The 26,633-nt window shown below is 39.5% G+C and overlaps 1 protein-coding gene across 1 annotated transcript in view; it reads right to left on the bottom strand.

Moving 5' to 3' along the window:
- Positions 1–21,335, bottom strand: part of LOC122576551 (probable G-protein coupled receptor 158) — a 160,631-nt gene extending 139,296 nt beyond the window's left edge. The window contains exon 1 of the mRNA XM_043747012.1: positions 19,363–21,335. Coding sequence (XP_043602947.1) covers positions 19,363–20,746 — 1,384 coding nt within the window. The 5' untranslated portion in view covers positions 20,747–21,335. The remainder of the gene's footprint in view (positions 1–19,362) is intronic.
- Positions 21,336–26,633: the final 5,298 nt, after the last annotated feature.

Genomic DNA, 26,633 nt, shown 5'->3' with positions numbered 1-26,633 from the left:
TGACCAGACCAGCTGAAGTGGACCAAAGGTCACGTTAAACGGTTCTTAATCCCCGAAAGCAGCGTGAAATCTACTGTGGCAATCGTCAGCCGATCTTGCTGGTCCTGGAAATCCTCCGCACTCGCAATGAATTTAGGACAAGGCGAATAATCAGCGTGGATCGGTCGATGGTTTTGCAGGTCCTCGATGGCTTCGGATTACTCGAATCGAAAATGCCAAAGGCACTGGTTGCTGAACGACGAAATATTGACTGGTCAGAGCAGAAACAGTTGGTGATCGCAAAATGGTCGCACACTGACGCAGCGAACGTTTAACAGCGGAGGCAAATTTGTTTAGTAACGTTCGATCGTCGCGATAAATGCCCCCCCTTTTACATGGGTTTCGTTTTATTTCGCCCGGGGACTGGACTCGTTTCACATTAAATACCGGCCATCCGCTTTTGTTTGGCCAATATTTTTCTCTCTGAAGGTATTTGCGGCTGTTTTGTTACAGGTTTGACAAAGTTTCAGCGAGTTGGCTCGGCAAAAACTGTGACGAGCGACAGCAACCAGCCAGGGGCCGACGTTTATGCAAATTCGTATTTTCGTGGAAATGTGAAAATAAGGAAGATGGCGGGAATTAACTAGGCAGAGATTTCTTTGAAATATCAAACATCATGGCGAACGATCAGTTAACACATCGAATGAACGATTCGTTTGCATTTGCTGCGAACGACAAGCACTTGGTTTATTTCTACGTTTCGTTTGTTTCCATCTGTGGAAACTCGAAGCTCGCCGAGCAACCGAGAAAAAGCCTGTGATCCACGAAATTTGCATCGCGCCCCTCGAGGCTGCATATTATTCAAGAGACCTTCAGGAAGTGCGATTATTTCCCTGTACAACGCCTGTCTGTCTGCTGAGGAGCTCGGTTTATTCAACCACTGGCTGAAAAATCGTACGTACGACCAAAGATTCGCTTTCCCGCGTGTTCCAGAATCATCGATAAAAATTAGAAAAATAATAAATAGCGATTTAATTGATGGTCGTACGTATCGTATAACATTGGAGGATTTTGGTGGAAATTTTCCAAATTCAACCGAGGTAATTCGACTGACTATAACCCGAGGTTACGTAAATCGAAAGTGCAAACCCGAGTGCTAATTACTCGAAGTAATTTATTATTCTTGTTGAGGATTGTGGATCTTAATCGCCGAAATAAATGTATAGGAACACTTGGATTATACTTAGAATTGATATCAAAATAGTTTCACATTTACTTGATATGGGATGTACAAGATAATCGCGGATACACATTTGCACGCTTCCCAGCACTCTCTTTGTCTCGCCATCATCTTTATCACACTTCTTTACCAACTGAACAGTCGCGTTCTTTTGTTTTACGAGACGCTGTGCACGCACATATATGTGTGTCACTACTACCTGACTAATCTAGTGTTTTTTCTTTTCTTTCTTTAATTTGTACTTTACAATTTGTCCAGCTGAGCATAGTCTAGTGTAGCGCACAAAATTGCACATATTTCAATAATTCTCCTAGTAATTCAAAAAACCAGGGAACATGTTAAAAGTAGAATCGAGACTCGAGGTAAGAAACTCGAATCGAAAGTAACTTGGTAACTTTCAACTTCGTTAACTTGTATCGGAGATGTACGAGCGTTCTCTTAGGCGCTGTGGCGCTAGTGGAATTTACAATTTTGGATCGAAACAAAGAAAAGAAAAAAAAAAAAGAAAAGAAAGAGAAGGGAAAGAAACACGCTGTGGTTGAGCGTAAAGAAAGGCAGGGAACAAAGAGTATCGCTGGAAGAAAGTCGAGGAAGACCGGAAGCTTCGCATGGAGAAACGAGTTTCCTGGTTCAAGTGTTTGAGAAGCTCGTTAACCATAAAACAGTCAGTAACTTCCGGACCATTATCAGTGTTTACGGTCCCATTATCGTTGCATGAAGCAGCAAGAAGCAACTTGAACAACGCGCCCGTTAATTCTAATTTACTATACGACAATAATCTTTGTGACCGGTGACATGATTACCAATTTAGGTCAGGCCAAAAGGCTGAGATTCGTTAAAGCTCGCACACGCTGTTCATGAAACGTATTTTATACGGCATGTTGCAGAAATCATGATACTATTAACAAGCAAGGGAAATTTCACGCGCGACGTGGAACAACGTTTGACCATTCGTTTCCCGGAAAATCATATTTGAAACTTTACTCGGCGTTTGCGCGAGCTTTAACATTTTTTGATACACCTTCGAATTCCAATTCTGATGTGTTGAGGTTGACTGATAGAGGAACGAGTGGATGAATTTTTAATAGAAAAATATATTGAAATAAGTATAGGTATAAGTATTATAGGATTTTTTGATTTATTTAGAAATATTGGAATTTAGGGTTTCCAATGATTCCTATCCTATATGATAAGTTTATTGATCGATAGATCTATTTACAATAGATTAAACAGGAAACGATGGTTATTTAACGTGAACTAAATACAGTAATGTGCTATGACTAAGACAACTAAATAATTCATTCACAACTCATAACAACTCGGCAACTCAACTCTCGATTCCTCACAACCCGAGTCTTCCCAACTCGACTCCCAATTCACGACTCGACTCCTTATAACTCGACTCTCCACTCACGACTCTCACAACTAGACTCCCCACCACTCGACTGTCAACTCACAACTACTCGACTCGACTCTCCACTCACGACTACCACAACTCGACTCCCCGTCACTTGACTGTCAACTGATGACTATTCAATACGACTCTCCACTCACGACTCTCCAGATAACGAGTACCAGGTAACAGCTCCTAGGCCCTTTTGGCCTAACGACACTTAATTGCCAACCCAATAAGAACTAGACTAAGATACGTCTGTTGTTATGTGTTAGGAAATACCAGAGCTTGGAAAGCAACTGAATTTTTATATCAATAAGAGAAATTGAATTTAATTCAAATATATATACACCTTGAAGAATAACAAGTATTTTCGTGCGTAAGGTAAACTTCAAAATGATCTAAATGTAAATTGGCGCGAAAGATCAGCGAGTAGAGATTCTCCGAAAAATTCTTTCTATTCTTCGTGATGACAAGCGCAACGGAAAATGAACAGTAGGGTGGAATTAAAAGGGGAGTTTTTCCTCTTGGATTTCCAGCTGATAGCGGTTCTTCCCTTGGATTTCCAAGGATTGGCGCGTGCAGAGTTAATTAGCAGCTTGTTCGAGTCTGCTGCGATCATAAAATTGATATTCGCGATTACGTAAAGCGTTTATGAAAATATCGTGCGCGCTACAATACGAGAGTCGGAAAAATTTCAGTTGCAAAAATATTTACATCGGAGGAAAATATTAAAGAGTATTATATAAAAAAACGTTATGTCATATCACGGTGCAACTGCGTTTATCCCAATGAAATGTCACGTAACTCGTTTCCGCGACTCGATACGTCCCTCGTGTGTCAAATTCAAACGAAACATCGGTGAAATATAACAGCAATTAATTAATTTCCCTCTTTATCGTTCACCTGCACTTGCGCTAATTCTCCCTCGAAGCTAACGGATTTCGTTCACGCGTGAAGGAGAAAGAGTTTCATAAAAATTATCCTATAAATGCTAGAACAACGTAATTTTTTTATAGAATCCACAGGAGAGACAAGTGAGTGTCCCGGTGACCCAACATTCGCTGCTTCAACTGAATCGAACTATCATGCGAACGAAAAATAATAACGAGGAAAGTAGTTGGCGAGCTCGTGTGTGAACTGCAATTACGTAAACTTCGTAATTTCGCCGAAAAAATTCGATAAATTCGATAAATAGAGTCCTACGTTTATATTTACAAACATATGCCCGACGCGGCCTTATTTTCGAGCAACAGCTTGTTTCGTGTAGTAATAGTCGCTCGCCAACGTGCAGAGAAATTGCTGCAAATGACCTAACTGCACGTTCGAACTGAACTTTAGCTAAACTCTTATTATATGCTTGTAACCACCGACGAGCATCAATCCGCTTATGGCTTATATGAACGTCCAACGATAAGGTGTGAACAGTAGGTAGACGCACTATACGACACGCTGTTACGCTTCGCAGCTCGTACAAGTTTGCAAGTATATTGCGGTTATTACGTGTGTAGCGGCACATGAGTCAACGGAACATTTGAATCGGCGGAGACTCGTATTACTGTGTCTTGGGACACTGTAGCGGCAACACTGTACTCTGATACTGTATTCGACAACAAAGCTTTTCAACGGTTTCGTCCGTACAAAGTATATCATCGAAGCGTAATGTGCCATCGATATGCCTGCGATCCTTTCGCCGAATATTTTGAAGGAGATGTGGCAACGCGGACGCCTAACGAACGCGCGCGTAGTGGGGATATCGAGAGGCGACGGGAAGAAACGAATCGGATGAAGGAAACAGTTGTCGGAATCGAGAGTTGTACGTAAAGCGTCGAAAGCGAGAATTGTTAATTGAATATACTACCGCCGAGTATTTCTTTCGCACTCTACGCGTTCTACAGCAAAATCACCTCAATACCAGCGTTGTTTTGGTTTGGTAGGTTCGAAGGTAAACAAACTGCGGACAAAACATTATCGCCGTTATTTTTAATCGTCAATCGGAGTTACATTCGAACTTTTCGTAATAGCGCCGGTCGATACTGTTAAAGTGTTACTATAGAACGTTTTATCAAATACAAAATTTATTCCAACAGAATAACTATTTTATATATAACATAATAACTTGAAGTATTAACGAACAGTGCTCTATTCTCTTGTACATCTCGAAACAAGGATGAATTTGTTTTATTGCACATTCGTGCATTCAACACATGCTGAACTTGTTGATGGGTGACTTATTTTTTCAGTTACGAAGAATTAAAGAGTCCGTGATGGAAATGTCCGCACGCAGATTTTCTGGCGTTGCGTGTGTCTGACGATTCTATTGTTAGAAAAAACGCGCGTTATCGATGCAACCTAACTCGGTCTCTCGTTGCAGCCCAGACGGGCCTGCTTTTTCAATGGCCGGCAGAATCGATACTTCAGCAAGTTTTTCTTCTTTTCGAAAGGGCGGCCGGATCGAAGGTCAAACGGTTCTGTTTGGTAAAATGTGAGCGGAAGATCGGCCAACTGACTCGGGAAACGAGCGAACAGGACACGCCAATTTGTTCCAGCTATTTGTTCGTCACTGTCAAAGAAATTTTTAGATTTTTATCGCTGTGCAAATTTCTACCCTTCTAAGTGCCGATTCCATCCTAACCTTACCCTGACCTTCCTAACCTATCCCATAAATTACGATTGACTGGAACAATGGCAAAAATTCGATTTTAACGATTTATTTCATGGTGCAGAAAGTTAATATGAAATATCTAAGGATTAGCAAAGTATCAACACAAAATATCTCAAATAGATGTTATTCGTTAATCGCTTTAAACATTCGTTAGAAATCCGTGTAAGCGAAACCTAAAAGAAAACCACTGGAGAGAACGGTAGGGCTCGTGCGGAAGGTCCTGTCCTCGAAGACCTGAAGATTATCATTAATATGATTAAACGGGCCATCAATTATAACGGTTTGCCGGGATTGGACGAGAATGGCGTAAGAAAATGCAGCAATGAATAAGATAAGAAGAGAAAAGAAGATGTTGAGCGGACGATAGACATCGACGAGTAATATTAATGACGAAAGTTAGCGCAAGGAATTTGTTCGACGATAAATACCCTTTTACGACCGCCACGATCACCTTGGTATCTCTTCTTCTTTTCTTCTCTTTTCTTTTCCATTTTTTTATCGCCCCTAGCCGCGTTTCAAACGCTCAAGAGGAATTCCAAGGAGCCAGAGTGGAAAACTTTCGCCAGAAGAATCTCCTTTGCTCGTGTTTAATGCGAGCAAATTTTTAATTGGCGAACTTTCCCAGAAAATCCGACTTACAGGGAATCGTTCGAGTGCCGAAAGATTCACCTGAAAACAAGAATACCTGACATTCCTTTGCCTATCGAACTGAAAATCTTTCCGCAGGAATTAACATTGACTAAATTTAATGCAAATACTCGTCGTGTTGCTGGAACATGGTTCAACCTCTTGGAAACGAAGTTTTCGATGTTAGCACAATGGCTGCCATGTTGGCGCGAAAATTTAAACGACCGAAATACGAGACACTGGATATTGCGCAAAACGATGCAAAGGTACAAAAAATTTATTTGTGCAAGATGTTGTAAACGGAATTGGAAGTGGACGGATGCTAAATTAACGCGATTCGTGAAAATCTATGAAAGACAGTTCGGTAATTCGGCGCGGAAATTCAAAAAATCCACACGTAAAATACCAAATATTCCAAAAATAGATTAAGAAAACCCTCGAATATCGCTAAAGTAGTGTTAAACACGTGGTAAATCGGACTTGCTATTGCGCCGAAATCGATCAAATTTAGATCGGCAATTCGGCGGGAAAATTCAAACGGTCGAAACAGGAAAGCGAAACAGGAAGTCTCACGAAACGGCAGGGAAGCTTAAAAAATTCGATCGACAAAAGGGTGTCTCAAATAAAACTCGACGCAAACAGGTGTTAAATTAAGCTGTTCCCGTGGCGAGATTTCGTGAAATCGATGAAATTCGTGGAACGTTGTTTGTCGCTATCGCGATCCTCTCGTCGGTTTCGTAAAGATAAGCCCCAAGTGCTTCGCTATGAATAGGCGCCCTGACATTTAATGAGTCACGTTTTCTTCGGCAAATCTCGAACAACCTTCAAAGTACCTAGATACCATTTTCTTCGACTCATTAACGTGTCAAGGAAATCAATTTCGATAATTATTGGCGGCTAAGTATAGCAACGCGCATGCCGACGTCAGCTGATTTCGATGTGCCGTGTTCCTGGCGAACTGGAAACGTTGTTAAAGCGGAGAATTCAATTAACTACCGGGCTCTGTTGTATCGGTTATTTCCCTAATTTTCGCCCAACTCCGTACCTGTCTATGCAGTTTACGCTAACTTTTATTATTACTGCCATTTCCCACTAAATCTTCGCTAAAAATTAGACAGAAAGTGGCGACAACAGCGGACCAAATTTTATTACTTCTGATATTCGTATTATTGTTATTATTATTTATTCTACACAAAAATTCTATTTCTTTGTTTCTCATGCATGTTCTATATGTATTTATACCTGCTTTTTATATATACGTTGTCTTTTCTATAAATACAGAACTACAATGGTAGAGAAAATTGTTAGGTTGGCAACTAAGTGATTGAGGATTTTGTCATTAGGTGGTAATGCCAACCTAATAGTATTCTTTTTAAATATAGAGATTTTTATAACTGGGTTTTGTAAATCGTTGAGAAATGAAATGTTTCATGGTTTCTTCGTATTGTTGGTATTAAATAGCGATGCTAGATGTTGCGATATTGGGACATTTTCTTTTTCACATACGATTTTATCTTTTTTTCATTCTCATCCATAGCGGCTGGTGCAAACGACACGAGTTTGTAGCGTCTCGATGACGTTCGAATGTCAGCTACAAGAATACGTAATAAAAGCTGGAGCTATCAGTTTAAAAATTTTAATGTCACATTTACAGTACGCTTCGAAGTCGTCGCGGGACGAAATAGACGAAGGCACAGAATGTTGTAGCCCCTCGATACCACACAACTCTCGTCCAAAATATTTCATCGTATCGTTCGTATTTTTCCAGATATTTCAGCGTTTCCAGCTAAACAGGGCATATCGTGTAAACGTATATTTTTTAGGGCTCGGTGAAATCTGATACGTTAGAAAGAAACGAGATAAAATACGGGGAACTACAAAATAAAATACGACTATTTCATATGTTGCAACCTCGCATAGAAGCAGGACCGTGTAAACAAAACGCACTGCACGTAACTAATAAAAATGTGCTTCATAGTCAACGCAACAAAATAAAAATCTATTGTACGATCATTATATTTTCGACAATATTTTTATTTTTTATATACACATTCTTGGACCATTGACATATACACGAATTTTTCATAGAAATTCTGTCCTTCAATCGTTTAAAAAGACAAAAAAGATGGAGCAATATATTTAACGTGTCCTTAAGTAATGACGCAACGCGTGCGTCACGAGCATTTCGAATTCGACACCTGAAGACGCATACGTGTGCGTCATCCGTCGTTATCGAAGAAATTTGCAACTCGACGGAGAATCTTGCAACAAAGAAGTTTGCATTTGCACGCGTATTCCAGTAGCCAATTTAGTCCAATTAAATTGGTTTAGAATAGTGAAATTAGTTCAGAGATGCACGATCCCCTGGATTTGTCTTTCAAGCGAAGACGATCGTGCAACTATTTCATTTCACCGTGACAATCACCTTGGTTAAAAAAGAAAACATACGATCAACGTTGTTTTCACTTTCGACTTCGTGGCCCTCGCTTTGTGTCTGACATCTCCGGGGTCGCGGCCATTGTTCCATGCTTGGTTGATGGGTTCCCTGGGACCCAGCCTACTGCCCGGATTTGGCTTCCGCTCGCTTCTTCTTGTTCCCTACACCAAAGGCGGCACCAGGATTTCTGCGGGGATCCCTGAAGCGAGTAGAAGCCTCCCCTGCTCCCATATTCGATACAACCATAAAGATAAGCTTGCGTATTGATCGAAAAGTCACACATACAAATAAGATGATATTGCCGTAGGCTGTGATAGCGGCACTTCGGATATGATCAAGGAAATCATCTGGAAATCCTGAATGGCAGCGAAAGAACAGCTTTCTGACGATGTATTGGGTTGGCAACTAGGTGATTGCGCTTTTTGTCATTACCATCTAATGACGAAAGCCTCGATAGAAACTCTTGGGAAGAAGGTGACGCGCGTTTTAAATAGAATTTCAAAATACGCGTGCGCACGAGTCTTTCAACGACTGCGTGAGGCACCTAAAATTCGTGTAGAAAGGCAGGACGTATGTTGAATAATATTTGGGGTTCGACGTAGGAGCGAGAGAGAAGGAAGAAAGGAAGGCGAGGAAAATGTTTGGTCCAGGGCTTGTTAGAGCACTCGTAAGTAAGGGTTAGGCATCGTATATTCTTCCCTCTGCCTCCAGAGGTCTATGACGTGCGAAACTTTGCAAATAAGATTTCCTAACGGCCTCCCTATCCCGGTATCTAAGGCAGCGTGTGGTACGTAAAAGCCTGGAGCTAGCGCTGCCCACTGTACTACGGTGCCTCGCGCGCCTACTTCCCCCTCCACCTATCGTTTCTCGCTGTAGGTTCGTTAGTCGTGGAAGAGACCGCGCGACGTTAAGAAGTCGACTGCCACAGGCTAAGTTTTGTTTTATTATTTAATTTGCACTTTACAATTTGTTCAGCTGGACATTCGGTAAATTTTTCTAATTTAATAATAGTAACAGGCTAAATGTGATTAAATATAGTGATCGCTAAATATCGACGTTGAATTTATACCTTGGAATTGAATTAATTACGGATTAATGTTATATATTCAAGTGAAACATTTTTCTGTCATTTCTGAAAGCCTACTTACATAATTATGAAAGATGTAAGTCGAACAATTTGGGTGCGGAAAAAGATTTCGTTTAAATCGAACAAGAACTTGATTTTCCATCGTTCGAATAAGTTGTAAATGATTGATGAAGGGGAAATAAAACGGATAAATGAAAGATAAGCGAATCTCTCTGAAAACAGGCATCGAATTCATTTCCGCGGTTAATGATATCTGTTTTATAAAACGTTTCGTTTAAGTCGACGTTTTTGGACAGTTTGCTTTCGTATTTTTTTTTTTTTTTTTTTTTTTGTTTGTTTGATATAACAAACCGACAGCTTCTGTTTATCGTTAACTGGCGCGAAGAAGCCATTCGTTAACTTTCTTCATTTTTTCTGTCCGAGCCAAGCGACGAATAACGGTAGAATGGATTATTATACTTTCATGGATTATACTCCTCGTTTGTCGTGGATTATTTTCAGTAATATCTCTTAAAACGTCCATGGAATTTTCCAGCTCTCCTCTTAGCCCATTCTTTAACGAAAAATTACCAGCTGCGAATTTTCACGAACCAGCGAGAACCGGCTTGCAGATTTACATAATCTTCTGCAAATGCTAAATTTATGTTTTTCATCGGGTGTCCCAATATTCCTTCCAACTTTTTGGTTCCACGCGTGAAATATATCAAAAGTATTTATTTCTCCTTATGATTTCCATTATTTTCCCCGTGTTCTCGTAAAAATGCAAACACGAAAGAAGTTCCATAGCGTCGAAGCTTCGCCAACCTTTCTCTACGCCATGTTGGTTTTATTGGCCTTGGAAAGTTGCACAAGTAACCAATCTAATGGTAGGAGAATAGTCTACGACTCAATTTTCTCAGATATTGTTTTCCTTTTTTCTTTTTTATTTAAGGGATTAACGTCCCATCGACATTCGCTTCATTTCTCAGATCTTATTTTTTTATCCGGCAGAATTCTTCTCCAGTAGCACGCCAGCTGCAGAATAAACGCGGGACGATAAACACGCGGATACTTGTTTATTTTCGTTTCATCGGATGAAATTCAAACCGATGCATCATCGTCTCGGCGATACACGCGTTCGGATTAACGCATTTATAGCTTACAATTTGTAATGCTGAATTGAATATCGCATATATTAAACAATATAACGTGTAATACTAATTATTCGTTAATAATTCAAATACCGAATATATTGCAGGAAAATACGATGAACAAAACATAATACGCGATAGTTTCAAATTCGTTGTGATATCGATACGTAGTACGAGCTTCTCAGAAGCAACGCTAGTCGACTCCACTTTCTTCTGAAAATGTCTGCATTTTAATAAATTTCAAAAATAATGTTCGCGATAATGTCGTCCTTATTTTTTATTTCTCAATTCACCGACTTGGTCAACCAAATTGATTTGCATAAAAATCTCGAACATGTTGGTTTACCAAGAAAAAATTCAGTTTCTCTTCTCGTCAAATATTAGGCTGGCAACTAATTGATTGCGGATTTTGTCATTAGGTGGTAATGGCAAAATCCGCAATCACTTAGTTGCCAACCCATATTAAAGAACGCAACGTACCAAGATTATGGAAACTCATAGAGTGGCAATCGTCTACTTCCCTTTGATCATCGTAGCACGCAACAACTCTTGTTACCAGTAAAAGAATCTTCTCGCCGAACAGAGAATCCGAAATTGTCGAAGCGTACGCTGGCGTGAAAGTTTTTTATTACTCGTGCACGCGACCCGACTGTACCGACTGAGAATTAAAACAATGGAAATAGGGCAGGCTAGCCGCTAGTTTCGCAGCGCATGTTCCATAGAATGCCGTTATACGCGTTCCAAGAGGCTACACGTTCCAGCGAAAGCAATTTTCGTGAAATGTTTCGCCGATTGTTTGCTGCTCGCTATTCACCACCGAGAGTTTAGGAGCCGAAAGTATATAGAGAAATGAGCTAGAGCAGGCACTTTCAATGAATGTATTAGCAATTAGTTGGCAAGTAGGGGGAAGCGGTAGACCGCGTAATATCGGCTTCGAACGAACCGTAACGTCAGAAGTGTCGAAAGCGGAGCAGCTCGAGTGGATCGAGGGTTTGAAGAGTTTAAACGAACCATTGTATCGCCGTTTAACCGCATTACACCGGCCTGTTTAATATGTCCAATCGAAAAAGCTAACCCCAATCGATTCCGTGCCACTGCCTCATTTTATTCGACCACGTAGACCGAGAAAATTACAGCGACTTGTGAATGTATCCGAACAGCAGGCGAAACCGCGAATATTGTTATTCCTAAAGGTAATAACAGTACCGTACATTGTAGAGTATTGCGGAACGATAGTAGCAAGGATCTACTCGCGAAATTATTTGAACGTTTTTAAAACATTTTTAGATGGACAGTTGTAACTTCGTCGCCTGAAATGTCTCGCTTGTTTTTCTTCGCAATGTTGACAAATGTTTCGGGAAGAATCTGAACGATTTCAAGGGCGATGTAACATGAGACGTATCATATTTCGCGACGCGCTCCAAAACGCTTAATCGATGCGATCGACAATGTCGCTTGAACGTTTGAGAACGTTGAACGTTGTCGTTTGAGAGTTCTGTAGCGGAGAATAAGCTGAGCTCTCGTTCGGGAAACTTCAAGCGTAATCACAACGATCGTGTCTCGTTACGGTGGCAACGAAATGTTAAGAACTTTCGTATAACGCGCCTAATATATTCGTAGCAAGATTCTCTGATAAACATCGGAATACTTTAGTGCACCACCGTATCGCGGGAAATGATTCAACGACGCAAGGAGAAATTTGGATATTTGACGAGGACACGAGACTGTGGGAACGCAAGTGGCAGTCGTTTCGTACTGACTGTGATACGCGATACCGTATCGACGATGCGGGTCGATGATAGCGACGGTAATTAACCGTTTTGTTGCTAAGTCCAACTATAGTCATGATCCGTGAAACTTAATCCGTGAAACGATCCTACTGTTCGCTCCACTCTGGCGAAAGACGAAAAACTCTTTGTCACGATATTGCAAGAAGTTCACAGAGTGTTTCGCTTTCGTTTCCATAAGCACTGTTATTCGGTTGTTGCAATACATAACCTCGTCAAGGCCTTAAATTCCCTACAAAATCTTCCAGAATTTCCAGTACCTGCCATTCCACAAGACGTGCAAAAAGATCTAATCCCGTTGACCGAAACTTGGGAAGGAGCCGTTCCCCTGACGTCAAATCGAATTTCCATACGGGGAAAGCTTCTTCTGAGAGAACGTTTCTCGTTGAACGGAACTTGCTTGCACGCAACATCAATCTGAAGTTCCAGCCAGCAGCTCTGCAGCGAGACTCCATGATGAAACGAGTTGGAGTTCGGCAAACGTCGTCGTTTCGACAAACACCAGGCAACAAACACGTATTCGTTCTCCCGTGTACAACGGCGAAACGTCCAACAATGACGACAGAGAGAAAGAACAGAAAGCATGTCAGGCTCTCCTCGAGGCCGTAAGTCGAGTACTGTACCGTATGGGGACAAGAGAGAAAACAGGAAGCAGAGGGCGCTCGGCAAACGAGCAAACCGCTGTTTACCTGACCCGGCTGTTTCCGTTTGCTTTGCGTGACGACGCAAAAGGATAACGTTCTTGCTGGAATTGTTCAGAAGAATCCAGCTTAACACGTTCCCTGTCACGTACATCGCGCGGTCTTGCTTGTCCGATGATTCGTTGAGGTTAGATTCGGTTCTTTGTTGAAGTTAACCCTTAGACCGAGAACGTTATTATGGTATCGTTAAACTGCAAACGCGGATCTTCCCTAAAGATTGGAAACTTCAGCGATGCTAAAATTATATTTGGCACGTCAGAAACCTGAACACCGTGTATTGTTTCCGATAATGACTTCTTGAAGTTGGTAGGTTAGGTTACGTTAAGATCTTTAGTGCACTGGCGTTCAAGGGTTTGGAAACCTTACAGGCCTAGTTACGTAAAAAGAAAGAGAAAAGGGAATATTAGGGCAAATAGTAGTGCATTTAAGCATAACTTTTAATGTTGTTATCGATTATCGTAAGAGAGGTATTCTGATGCCACGAAAAAAATAGGGAAAAATAGATGAAATCATAATGGATTCAAACGCAATTTAACTTAAATCGAAATGGATTTAGTTTGGATTAAGGAAAATATAATTTGTTGTACTAAAACTTTGAACGAAGAACTGCTTAAAGAAATGTTATAACTTACATATATATATATATACACATATATATTCCTAAATTTTTGCCAAATAGATGAAAGACAGTCTGTCGCAATAAAATATAACCTAAAACAAATTTAACTCACGAAACTAATATAGGTTTAAATATGCCAGTAATTCCCAAGGCAAACTCTATATAAACTAGGTTTAAGTCAAAGATACCTTAAAACAGCACGTTTGAGAACTTCAAAAATTTATGAAAGACAATCTGTCTTAATAAAACATAACCTAAAACCGCCGTAAGAGGAGAATTCTTTAAAAGAATGACAGAAATTTGGATACTCGAGGAATTTCTGACAGATGGAGGAAATACGATCCAGAGTGCGAGCCTGTGTTACAAATGTATTCCATTTCCTTGGTATAACGACTCGCTTTTCATTCCACGGCCATTACCAGTTTTCCGGGAAACGAGGCCGTTCGGTTACAATATGTTAAGTACGAATCTCGAAATTGCAGCTAGCACGCCACGGAAACGTTGAATATACGTCCAGCAGTAAATCGTAAGTAATTTCGTTGAAGAGAGAGTAAAATCGATTTTAATGTAAACAGGTGTAAAAATCTCTTCGGATAAAAATTTCCCTAGAATTAACTAGAGTTTTGTCGTTAACAGCTGTCATCGAGGTGTCAGGTATTACCAACGTATCAATACTATAAATTACAATCTAGTTAACTTTTTTCTATTTGAAAAATTGATAAAGTCAACTAAATGCGATATGATGTATTAGAGTCTAAGTATACTAAGTATACTAAGTCGTGAATATTTCAAGAAAATTATCGAGATTATTGGTCAGGCACTGGTCAGCGACTTTGTTCTTCGACAATGCAAATCTAGATTATTTTTAACGATCACATGATGAAGGTTATGTTCTGCTAATGTGCACGACTTTTTTTTATCTATAGGGTGTTGCAATAGTTCCCTGTATTTCTCGAACTCCTCTTTTTGGGCGTATGCGTGCGTTAACCTCTTTATTGCTGAGCATTCCTTGTTGCAAATTCTTCTCATCACTGAAATTCTTTTTCGGCTCTTCTTTTATTCTCATTTTTTTACACGTATTTGCATGTATCGCCATTTATTTTTTTTTTTTTTTATTGTCAGAAAGTTAAAATTCCTTCCTGGAGTCTTTACATCGCTCCTCTTATCGCTACGTTTCTATTTTTACTATTATATACGTCTGTTCCCTTTATCAGTGAAATTCCTTTCCTCCTAAATCCTTGCATCGTTCACCTTATAACAACAAATTTCTTTTTTCATATCCTCATATCGTTTTTTTATCCCCGTGTGTCCTCCTCCTCTGCAAAACTCGATTTCCTTTATCGTTAGGTATTATCCCAGCAATCTTCCCCGTGACAGGATTGTTCTCCCCAAATGTGAAAGTTTTTCCAACTTCCAATTTCATCACCGTAGAGTGTACCCCAGGAAGTCCTTAGGATAACAGATTATTTCCCAACTATTGATCCACGTGAATGGAGGACATTGTCCACGGAACTACTTGAAAGCCAGAAGCCAGGACATGTCCACAGCAGTCAGGAACGATTTTAGAAGAAGTGACCGCTAGTTGACCGCAAACTAACCACAAGATGGACGCCGTTGTTCATGTCGGATACTTGTGACCAAAGGATTATACGACGAAAGCTGGAGATCTACCGGGAAGCTAGGCTATGTTATGCCGTGCTGTTGTAAGCTTAAAAATATTTACTGCCATATATTTCTAGGCAACCGTCTCCGCTAAAAGCTAGATCCTAGTACAGCTAAACTTAGCTTTTACTAATTGCCTGGTGATACGACATGAAAGCTGGAGATCTATCGGAGAGTTAGGTTATGTTGCGCTATGCTGTGGTAGGTTTAAAAATATTTACTGCAATATATTTCTAGGGAATCATTCGCGCTAAAAGCCAGATCCTAGTACAGCTCAACTTAGCTTTTGCTCATTGTCTGGTGATACGACATGAAAGCTGGGGATCTATCGGAAAGTTAGGTTATGTTCTGCTATGCTGTGGTAGGTTTGAAAATATTTGCTGCTATATATTTATAGGCTACCATTTCCACTAGTATAGCTTCGCTTTCAGTGAAAACGGTTCCACATATATGCATGGAAGCAAATATTTTTGAAGCTAGTGTGCCATAATATAGGCTAGCTTAGTTCTCGAGCGGGTCTCTGGCTTAATATTAGAGCAGCTTTGACGTTCAGATATTCTAGCACTCGCAGAAATCCGAGAGTTTTATGAAATGAACGATAGTCTTATGAATTTGAATTCTATGCGAAAAGGAAGCTATCCTTAAACCTTGGTGAGTGATGCTTGACTTGAAAAGCATCTGCATGGTATTTCCAAGCAGAGCATTTTTAATTTTGCTATATGTAAGTATACTGATTTTCAGCAATTTATTTACATTCCTTGATGTTTCAGGGGGTGGATCGTGATAATCAATAAATAACGCAATGTTGTATATTATTACGTATTTTCTGTAAAACAACAATGTTCCAACTAAATTATGCAAACAGTCAATCGAAACAAATATTATTATTTCCCTATATACTGTTTCCTCAATATCATTTTCATGTTACATTTCAATTTCAATTTTATATTATTTTTCAAATGTTCGTCTAAATATGAACATTGCTTATATGTGTAACGAACGCTATATTGCTGTAAAGCTTCCCAACAATTATAAATTATATTTTCAATAATATATAGTTATTAATATATATAGTTCAATAAATAGTTTCGTTTATGATAAATGTCTTAGTATGAGTGAACGAGACCCAAGCCGTATATCCGGCAATTTCAACGACGTTATATGTACACGCGATGCGAAAAACCGATTATTAAGCCGAGAAGGTGGAAAAGTTGCGGCTAATACGGCAACGATACGCGTGCAATTAGCACGCCAGCAGACGGTGCAATTAAACATTTAACCGTTAATTCGTCGGGCCGATATAATGACTACAACGTTGCGACGAGCTCATAACACGTTTCACGCCTTGATTTCAATGCCAGTCGCTTCTCATCTTTCCTATGTCTGGAATGACACATTATATCCGATAGGTTATATTTTCATCTTTGAAGGTTCTCAACCTCTTTTTTCAATTTAGTAAATGTAATTTAATTTGGTAAATATATATTAATAATTACTGGTATACATATTTAATATATATGACTTTACTTCATTTTATTAATTATTATTAATTATTAATAAAGTTGTTAATAATAGTTTAAACACGAATAATGTTAGTGAATTCGTACAGCACGCTATACCATAATGAAGTCCTCGCTGTCGAATATGATTGGATGGATTTATTATAAATCAGAGGTAATTAAAAAAATTCGTGAACATCGTATAGCACGTATGGGTACACAATCTGCTTAATTAAAGTGGTCACCAAAATTTGAAAGAACACCGAAAAATTTTTGATTGCGTAAATGATAAAAATAGAAGAGTGAACAATTCTGTAGAACGAGGAACCGAGACCAACGATCATAACAATGAAGTTATCTGGAATCTGAGATTACGCGTAACCTAACCTCTAAACTTCGAAAGATGTTACAGCGTCTTCGATTGCATGGATTGTGGAAACGAAAAATTGCTAAAAGATTGTTCTTCGTGATCTAAGGTGGATAAACCGCGGGTAACAACCGTATAAACGGAGTTAGAAGGAATCCACGAAACCTCGTGCCTGCTCGAAGAGGCGATCAGATGTTCCACGAGGGCCGGAAATCATAGTGGAAAAGACCATCCAACAAAAAGGAAACGCCATCGCGTATATTTCTTTCCCTCTTTGCCGTTCGATCATTCAATTTCGACAGACAATGAAGTAGTCCATACGGGAAGCGGAAGTAATCTGAGGACCGGCCTTCCATTAAAATCTGGGTCAGAACTCTTTGCTTCGTTCCGGCGAATCGACGTTTCCAATATCCGCGACAGGCAATGGTTTCCCTAGGTGCGAAATTAAGTTGTAGAGAACGAAAAAACTGTGCGATAAGTTCCGTCAGATGTCTCTGTCACTGTTACGACAACCATCCCAATGTTTAATTCACAGTTCTGCCTATATATCTATATTTTTTAACGAAATTGACCCATTTGAAAATATTTACAATAGCAAAGAAATGTTCAGAATATTTGACGATGTTTGAACTCCACGCTCGGCTACATTTCATCTGTTATCTGAGCCCTATATTAGACTGTAATTTGAGCTCTATGCTGTACCATAACTTGGACTTTGCACTACGCCATAATTTGAATCCTATGCTATACCATAACACGAACCTTACGTCACGCCATAATTTGGATCCTGTACTACTTACCTATCTATTGGGTCGGCAACTAAGAGATTGCGGATTTTGTCATCAGATTGTAATGACAAAATCCGCAATCACTTAGTTGTCAACCCAATATTTGGATTCATTTACTGTTCGCGTTTGGACAGATGTCTAGTTGGTTTATAGCGTAATAAAATACCTTTCCCTAGCACGATGTTAAAGGTAGAACACGTGTGTTTCCGTTATTGGTCATCTAGAAGTCTGTCATCCATTGTCTCACGTTGTTTCACCACCTTCTGCTGTCTTTCCTGTCACGAACCATAGCTGTATCACGCTCACACCATATATTTCCTGTGCGATGTATTATAGTGTCACATTAATGGATCGTGATTTAGAAGCACATCTATCCAACAATGAAGAAAAGTAGACTTCTAGAAAATCTCAGATTCTTCTGTTCTTCAATAAATCAACTGATTGCGAGCGTTACTATTGGGAAAACCATTTCCAATAATTGGTGTTACTAATATTATTTATATTATAGCAAAATCTCGGTCAGATAAGCGGCTATTATAGTTCACAAAATTCCTGTAGGATATCCTGTAGATATTCAAACATGAAATACTAAATCAAATACCAATATCTAAAAACTGGTCCAATTAACAAGCAGCAAAGGTTTTCCGTTCTATGGTATAATGAATACCGAGAACTGCAAGGAAACGTAAAACTTCAACAACTGGGATTTCCTGTTTGGCTTTTCAAACTAGGAGGAGAAGACAACAGGTACCTGGATGAATGGTTTTATTTAAACATTCTATTGATACTGTGTCGTGGACCAAGGGAAACTGACTGCTCTCTGTCTGCCACAGAATGGGCATTTTTCGTAGAGTGACCATCGCAGACCAAAGCTTCCAAGAAATTCTAGATTGTAGGAACTTTTAGTTGCCTTTTACCTTTGATCGACAAAGCCTCAGTGATGTGATCTCACAGAAGCATCGAGCAGGGAGGAAAATTTTCTTGAAAGCCCCACCACGAACAACCATGTCATTACCATATATTTATGGCAATTCTTGTCCAATGAAATGTAATTACACGTACCTATTGATATTTCACTATAGTTAGTAAAAAAGATGTCTAAGTAACTTTATCAGATAAATGGACTTTGTCCTGTTTTACGCAATACTCTTCGTTTTCTATCCAAGTGTCTTTAAAAATTGCTAGCCAAGCACAGTAAGAAGCACAGTAAGAAAGACAGCCGACTATTCTTAGACTTCTACTCTTCATCTACTCAACAAAATTGCGGATAATGGTTCAAACCATCCACAGCTGATAATAATATAGAACCTCGACAAATATCGCAAAGAAAGAGAAAAATCTGATCCGGCTTAAATAACCAAATGAATGTCAGGTCACTCACCGCGACTGAACTGATCATTATTCGCGATCACGCGCTCGGCGTTCTTCCTGGCGATGTAAAACCACTCGCTGCTGTTGCTCAGATACTTGTACTCGACCGCCAGGTCCTTCACCAGAATTCCATCTTGATCTTGAAGTCGATGGGCAAAGGGACAGTAAAGCCAGTGGTCTCCATACTGCAGCTTGTCATAGCAATTCCCAGCGGCGAATATATCCTCGTCAAACTCGACCATCGACAAGACGCTAGCGTGTAACAGGTACTCCGAGGAGAGCATTACGTCTGGCGCGTATTTCCACAGTCTGGTCAGCATGTTGGCCCTGTTCACCGCGAGATTAGCTTCCAATTTGAACCTTTCCTGAGCATACTGGTCCACGATTCCCTCGCCCAGGTTTAAATCTGTCCCAGCGGTGCAGTTCTCACCGAGAATATGCTGATTCTCGATGATACGAAGGAACCTCGTGACGATGTCCACGTGGACAGGTTCCTTGCTCGACTTCCCTTGGTCTCCGCTCTTCTCGTATTCCCCATAATCTTCATTTTCGGTATTGTTCCTGTCTCCGATCATGCTATAGTCGTAAATATCGCCTGATAGGACGATGTCCTCGTCGTCCAGGTCTTTCCTGTCGCCAAACGATATTCCATGCACGATGCTTCCATAGCTTTCGGTCCCATTGCCGGCAGTTCTGTTAGAGATTTTAAAGATTTTAAGCTTGTTTCTGCCGAACGTTTTCTTCCACTTGTATAAAGAATCGTTTCTGTGGCGCACTTTCCCTTCCTTTCTCTTGTCAGACCCAGCTTCCGATAGTCTGGTGAGCAGTTTGTCCAATTCTACCGTAGATCGTTCGTCGATCGTGCCCGACGATCTCAGATCCTGGCCTGAGATCGTGTTAGAGCTTTCACTCTTGCTTCTAGACCGGTCTGAAATCGAGATATCCTCGCTTTGAGATTCATTGTCCATCTGCTCAGCTCTTCTACTGGATCCACTGAACACATACGAGGACTCGGTATCATCCAGCTTCACCTGTCTCACGAAATGACTTCTGGATCTACTGTGTCTGATTTGGGTGGCTGGTCTTTCTATGTTAGTTTCCAATTTAGATCTAAAGGAGACCAGCCGATCCTCAGGCTCCTGCTGATTGTCATCCTCGTCTGGTAGCGTGTCCTCCTGATCTTCTAGCTCCATTGAAGGCTCCGTCACGCTTTCGTGCATCTCCAGTTTGTCGACCAGCTTTCGTTCGATGAAGGAAGGTCGATGGTTCTGCTGGTGCCGCAACAGCTCCTTGGGCCTCTCGATCTGGGCCTCTTGGTCAGCGTAGCCGGCCAGCCCAGTCCAAAGCGTGCACGTGAGCAGGACGAGCGCGTACCAGCGGCATAGGATACTCATCTTAGATGAGAATTCACGGCCATCAAGGGCAACGAGTTGTACAGATCCCGGCCCAGTCACGTCATCCGGACAGGAGCCGGGATTGCAACGCGGCTACCGTCATTTCCGTCACGTGTTCTCACCACTACGTTCCACTAGGCTTCTACCGATCCGAAATTAACTGCCACGTTTGTCTGTCGCATGTTTCTCGCGATAGATTCACCGAGTCACGATCGACCATCCGATGATCGACGATTTGCACTGTGCAGCCACGATTTCGGCACTGTTCTAAGAGACTTTCGAGTTTCTTGGAACAGGGACCACGGTTTCTCGCTGAAAATGTTCATCTTCTTTTCCAAGAGAAATTATAGGGAATGATCGAAATCGAGTTTGAGAGAGTTTAGTGACGTTTGAGGGGCTGTTTCAGGTTGGGTCATCGGAATTTGAACAGTAAATATCGGTTGTGTCGTGAGTCATCGCTTCGAGCGACGCCGAACCGAGAGGATGACAGCGTTTTCGAGCGAGGGAGCGCCAAGATCCACTCGCGCTCGCACGCGGCGCCAGACTGAGGGTTGAAACGAACCAACCCCCGTGCTACGACGCGGTTACAACGCGCATGCCTCACCTGGATGATTTCGTTAGAATCAAATTGCATCTGTGTTTTCTTCGGATACGTGGCACGGATCGGTGTAAAACAGGGTAATCGTTAACGAGCAACTCGACAGCGTTCTTCGTTTTTCTTTTTCAAATTCGCAACATATTCCAATAATCACAATACAAGTACAGATGGAATTACTGGTACGATGAAAATGATCAACTCTTACCGTTGCTAACTATTCGAAACGTAAGAAAATTTACCTGCTCTTCAAGTTTCTGAATTTCTATTTCTTTTAAAAATGTCAGCTGTTAAAGTAATTAAAATAGAGAATTTTACCAACAACTCGATTCTATATATTTTTAATAGTTTAATCATTTCAAATAAATTGCTCTCCTCAAAACCATAATAACTATCTATTACACTTTTGCTAAAGCGAGTTAAAAAGCTGAGGAAGAGACTCAGATTGAAATTAATTATTATTTATAAATCTTTGCAATTATATTATTCTAATAAACAATTGACCTTCCGTAACGTTGGAAACAGCTGTGCCGTATTTTATTCTACGTCCTCATTACGTATATTATTATTTTCCATATTTTTTCGTTATTCAATCGATAAGGGGTGTCTCACTCTGCGCGTAAGTATCTCGTTATATCGTGTCGGATATAAAAGAAAGAGCAATGTAATGCTCGATTGAATTTTCAAGCGATAGAATGTTAGCCAAACGATAATGATTAAACGACAACATTTATTCGTTATGACATATCGGACAATTTATTGCACAATATGACAATTTATTATGTAACGTGTTAGACGTATTGGCGAACGAGCAACGCGTCGATACCTAATGCAGCGGAAGATGCGTAGCAACGCGAAGTTTCCCAAGCCGGAGAAAAATGTTATGGCACACTATGGAAACAAATGGCCACCTCTGAATATAAAACGAATACTCAGCTATTTTTCTTTCCCACCCATTGAATAAATCACCATTTCACCGCGGCTATCTTTTCGTTAGAATTTATCGAACGATGCAATTTAAATGCAACTGAAATTTCAATTTCTAATCGACCGGTATACCAAACTTCTACAAACTTGTTCAAACCCAATGGATGCACAGCGGGAACAAGGCAAGCTGCACGTGGACAGCAACGATCCGATGTTTTGGAAAATCCAATGTTCCTGGTATTTCGTACGATATATTGGCTTGGCAACTAAGTGATTGCGGGTCTTGTGATTAGGTTGTATGGACAAAATCCGCAGTCACTTAGTTGCCGACTCAATAGAAATAACTGGCGAACTCAATCGCGAAACGAAACGATCTGCAGAAACGAAAATAAAGATAAGATACAATGTGCTGGAACAAAGCTGTTTCTATCGCAAACGTGCGAAGAAAAAATATGGTAGAAGTGCAGAATTCGAGAATGCCAGTCGTCGAGCAGAATTTCTTCGAACAGAACTACCATTTGCCTGGTAATACTAAACAGTCACGCGATAAGGATGGTATTAAGTTACACGTAAGACATTAAGGTATTAAGTTACAACTTCGAACGAAATCCAATTTGGAAGAATTTTAACACTGCAACTATCGCATCAGTGAAATTGACTGGTTTTACTATTTTATTTTTAAATTCCTACTTCATGTTATATTTTTATTTTGCAATGACGTCTATTTCGCAACGATAATCAAAAGAATAATACAACGAATTTTATTTCCTTTTTTATGTGTTCGAACTGAAAATAATTTTGTATCAAAGCTACTTATACCAATACCAGTCAAAATGGCCGGTACTTGTCAAGGTGTAAAAGGGTCTTGCAATCTGTTCATCGAAGCCCAATTAACCAGTTCCCTCGTTTTGTACAACTTGAAACACGTTTTTCAAATTTTGACTGCGTGCCATTCAATATGATGATATTATCAGGAAACTACCGAATCGATCGCAAAATGCTAACACTAAAAATATCACACTGGTTCTACAATTTTATAAATATGCCAACCCTCGTTTAGGGATTATGGTCGCGGATGGATTAATAATACCAAAAATGTACTACATAACATGGAATTGCTTCTGTAAGAAATCAATAAATATAAAAATATTTTATTATTAGGTATTTTTCAAAGACCAGACAGACATTTTGACTGGTTTTGGTAGAAACAACTTCCTGTTAACTATCGTTAGTTCTACGTTGACGTAAAATTAGCTATTTACTTGACGGATACTTTTTTCTCGAAACAGAGCCAGAACGAAGAAGACAATTTGTCCTGACGAAAAGTTTACGCGAGCCGAAATTTCTTCGAGATAAAAGGAATCCTCGACGACCTGTCTCTACTCGGAAGAGGCGTTCCGCGGAGAAAAGTTGAGCGAGAAATTTAACGAGAGATAACGATAACTCGACAACGATCCGGCAACGAAACCCTCAAAGGCGTGGCAACTCGAATAAGATACAGTTCTCGCTGAAGAGTTTCGTGAATTCGGTTCTATGTAAGCCGCGGGGGAACATGGTGGAGGAAATTTCTAGGAAATATGACACCGTCTTGCCAGATCTTACACCGTCTTGTTTGAATAAACAGCTGTTACTTTTGTACGAACTGCAGGAAATACCAGGGGAAACGAGAAGGAGAAATAATCTGCCTATCGCTTGCAAGTATTTTGTATCGAAAAATTGAGAAGATTTCAGCGTGAAGGGTTCGTGAGATAAATTGTCGAATGACTGTTTCAGAAGCTTGAAATTCTGGCTGTTTAATATTACGTTCGCGAATTGACAATTCAAGAGATTTCAATGTTGAATTAAAGAGAAATTTCACAATGACGCGAGTTTCTCCCTTCAAATTTCCTGCATTTCAATCTTTTTGCCTTTAATTCTTTTATTCTAACAATCTATCATTCTGTTCATATCTTTTACGTGCATTGTACATTTTGATTTCTGTCTGTCGCTTGCGAATTTCTCACGTGCGAAGCTTATGAAATCTTAACCTTATTCTTATTGTGTATATATATATATATATATTCATAAGACATACGTAGCGACATTTGGCAACAATGCCAATATGTCGCCGAAGCGAGGTGCCTAATGAGCCATCAGTATCTCACCGGTCCTTTCGCCGAATGTTCGAAAAGAAGGCTGCATGGCAACGGTTGCGAACGCGTAACAAACGCGTGGATAGTGGGGATATTGGGGGGCGACAAAGGGAAAAGAATCGAATGCGATCGACAGTTAAGTTCGGACTAAGAAGCGATAAAGTCGAGTTGTAACCGGGCAGTGAGATTGACTAGCGAAACCGAGAGCGATACGCGACGCGTTCGAAAGAAGACTGTTGTTAATAAATACACTGTTGGCCTAAACACCGAGTGATTATTTAACGCACTACACCCAACATCACCTCACGTATATATATATATTATATGAATTAGAATATATAACACAAGCAGAAAGGATGTGATTCTACAGAAAAACAATGCAACGACTCAAAAATATAAAATAAAATTTCCTCAGATTTCACACGTTCTGGAAAAAGATGAAATAACCTATAATTATATATAATAATATAATAATAAGGATATAATTCCAGAATGTATTCCATAATATGTATAATAATTTGCTCAATAATATATCTCGAGGAAATTGTAAGAAGCGACTAAAACTGCATGCAATATGCTGACATTGTAATAGGAGGGAAAAATAGTGTCCAAGGGCTGATAAAATAGTATCGAAGGTGAGAAAAAGAAAATAGACTTAACCATTCTATCAGGAAAAAGCCGCTGGCGGTTGATCCTAAAAGGAAATTTGATGAAAACGATCAATTTACACGTTCAGGGCCGATTCGAGTAATTCTAATGCGATCTGACCACGCCGGTATTGCTGCAGGCGACGAAGGGCTTCTTCAGACACTTGTTGCTGGCGCATGGTTCTTGATGGCGATAGCGATCGACCGCTTCTTTGGAAAATGACCAATCCTCGCACAGACGTATCGTATAATACGAGTGGCGACGTAAAAAAAGATCTTAAAATCGACCGAAGGCGAAGTTATTTTCAGCTGTTACAACGTCCATTTGGGAGTGTATATTATTGGCCGGATATTTGGAATTGTTATTACGTGCTCTATAAACCCGAAGAATTTGAAGAACAGAATTGGAAGCTTCGAATTCGGAAACAATGGTAATTTATAAAATATATATATGACTATTATAAAAATAATAATACTTTGTTATAGTAGTTTCGTGAAAAAGAATCGTTGAAAAATTATACGCTTTATCGAACCTCCTTCGTATAATTTTGTCGGGCAATTTTTCGCAACTATGTAAAATAAGTATAGTTGTGAAATATGAATTTCGAAACATATCGGAGAGTTTCTTACAATCTACAAGTATAAGTTGTAACGTTGCACAGTGCGGAATGCAGTGAACAAAAATTGAAATAATTCAAATAATCATTCGATTCTGATGTTATTATTTGATGATATCGTTAGTTTCGTTTATCTTGTACAGAATTCTCTGTAGAATTCTTTTATCTGAACGTGAACTGCTATTATATAAATGGGAAATCATATATGGTAAGGATATAAAGTATTTGTCGCGCGACAGGTTTAAATAATCAGACTGATCATTCTTGACCGCTGGTCAATTTCAATATTATTATAGTAGAATTGTTTTTGTCATAAACTGTGATTTAATATAAATTAGAAGAATGCCGAGTCAAAAACTATTACCGCAAAAGTGTAAATTTAGTTTTAGCTTGTAAAAAATGTAAAAATTAAAAGAATGGTTATTAGAAAAAATTGTTGAAGGCGTTAATTTACAATAGAAACGAAAAAATTAATAAATTCGACTGTATTATAACGGAAAGACCACCTTTCTTGATATCGTTAAAACGTTACGGTTCAATCTTCCGACACTTTGTTTACATCAAGGACAAAAGGAATGCACAACTCGCAGGCGAGTTTCTTTTCGTGTGAACTCGCGGACCGTGAAGATCGTAAACGAACTTTTACGAACTAAATTATCAATTTATAATTATTACTCTATAACATTTAAGACATTAATTTCTAACATTTAAACTATTATTTTATAACATTTAAGCTATTAGTTTACAACATTTAAGCTATTAATTTACAACGTTTAAGCTATTATTTTATAACGTTTAAGCTATTAATTTACAACATTTAAGCTATTGATTTACAACATTTAAAGCATTAATTAATAACATTTAAGTCATTAATATATAACAATCAAACAATTAATTGACAACTTTTAAACCATTATCTAACCAATAATTAACATTTAAGTCATGAATTTATAACAATTAAGCTATTAA

This window comes from Bombus pyrosoma, linkage group LG16, assembly GCF_014825855.1.
Source record: "Bombus pyrosoma isolate SC7728 linkage group LG16, ASM1482585v1, whole genome shotgun sequence".
Taxonomy (NCBI): Eukaryota; Metazoa; Arthropoda; class Insecta; order Hymenoptera; family Apidae; genus Bombus; species Bombus pyrosoma.
This window is presented reverse-complemented; position numbering and strand designations above follow the sequence as displayed.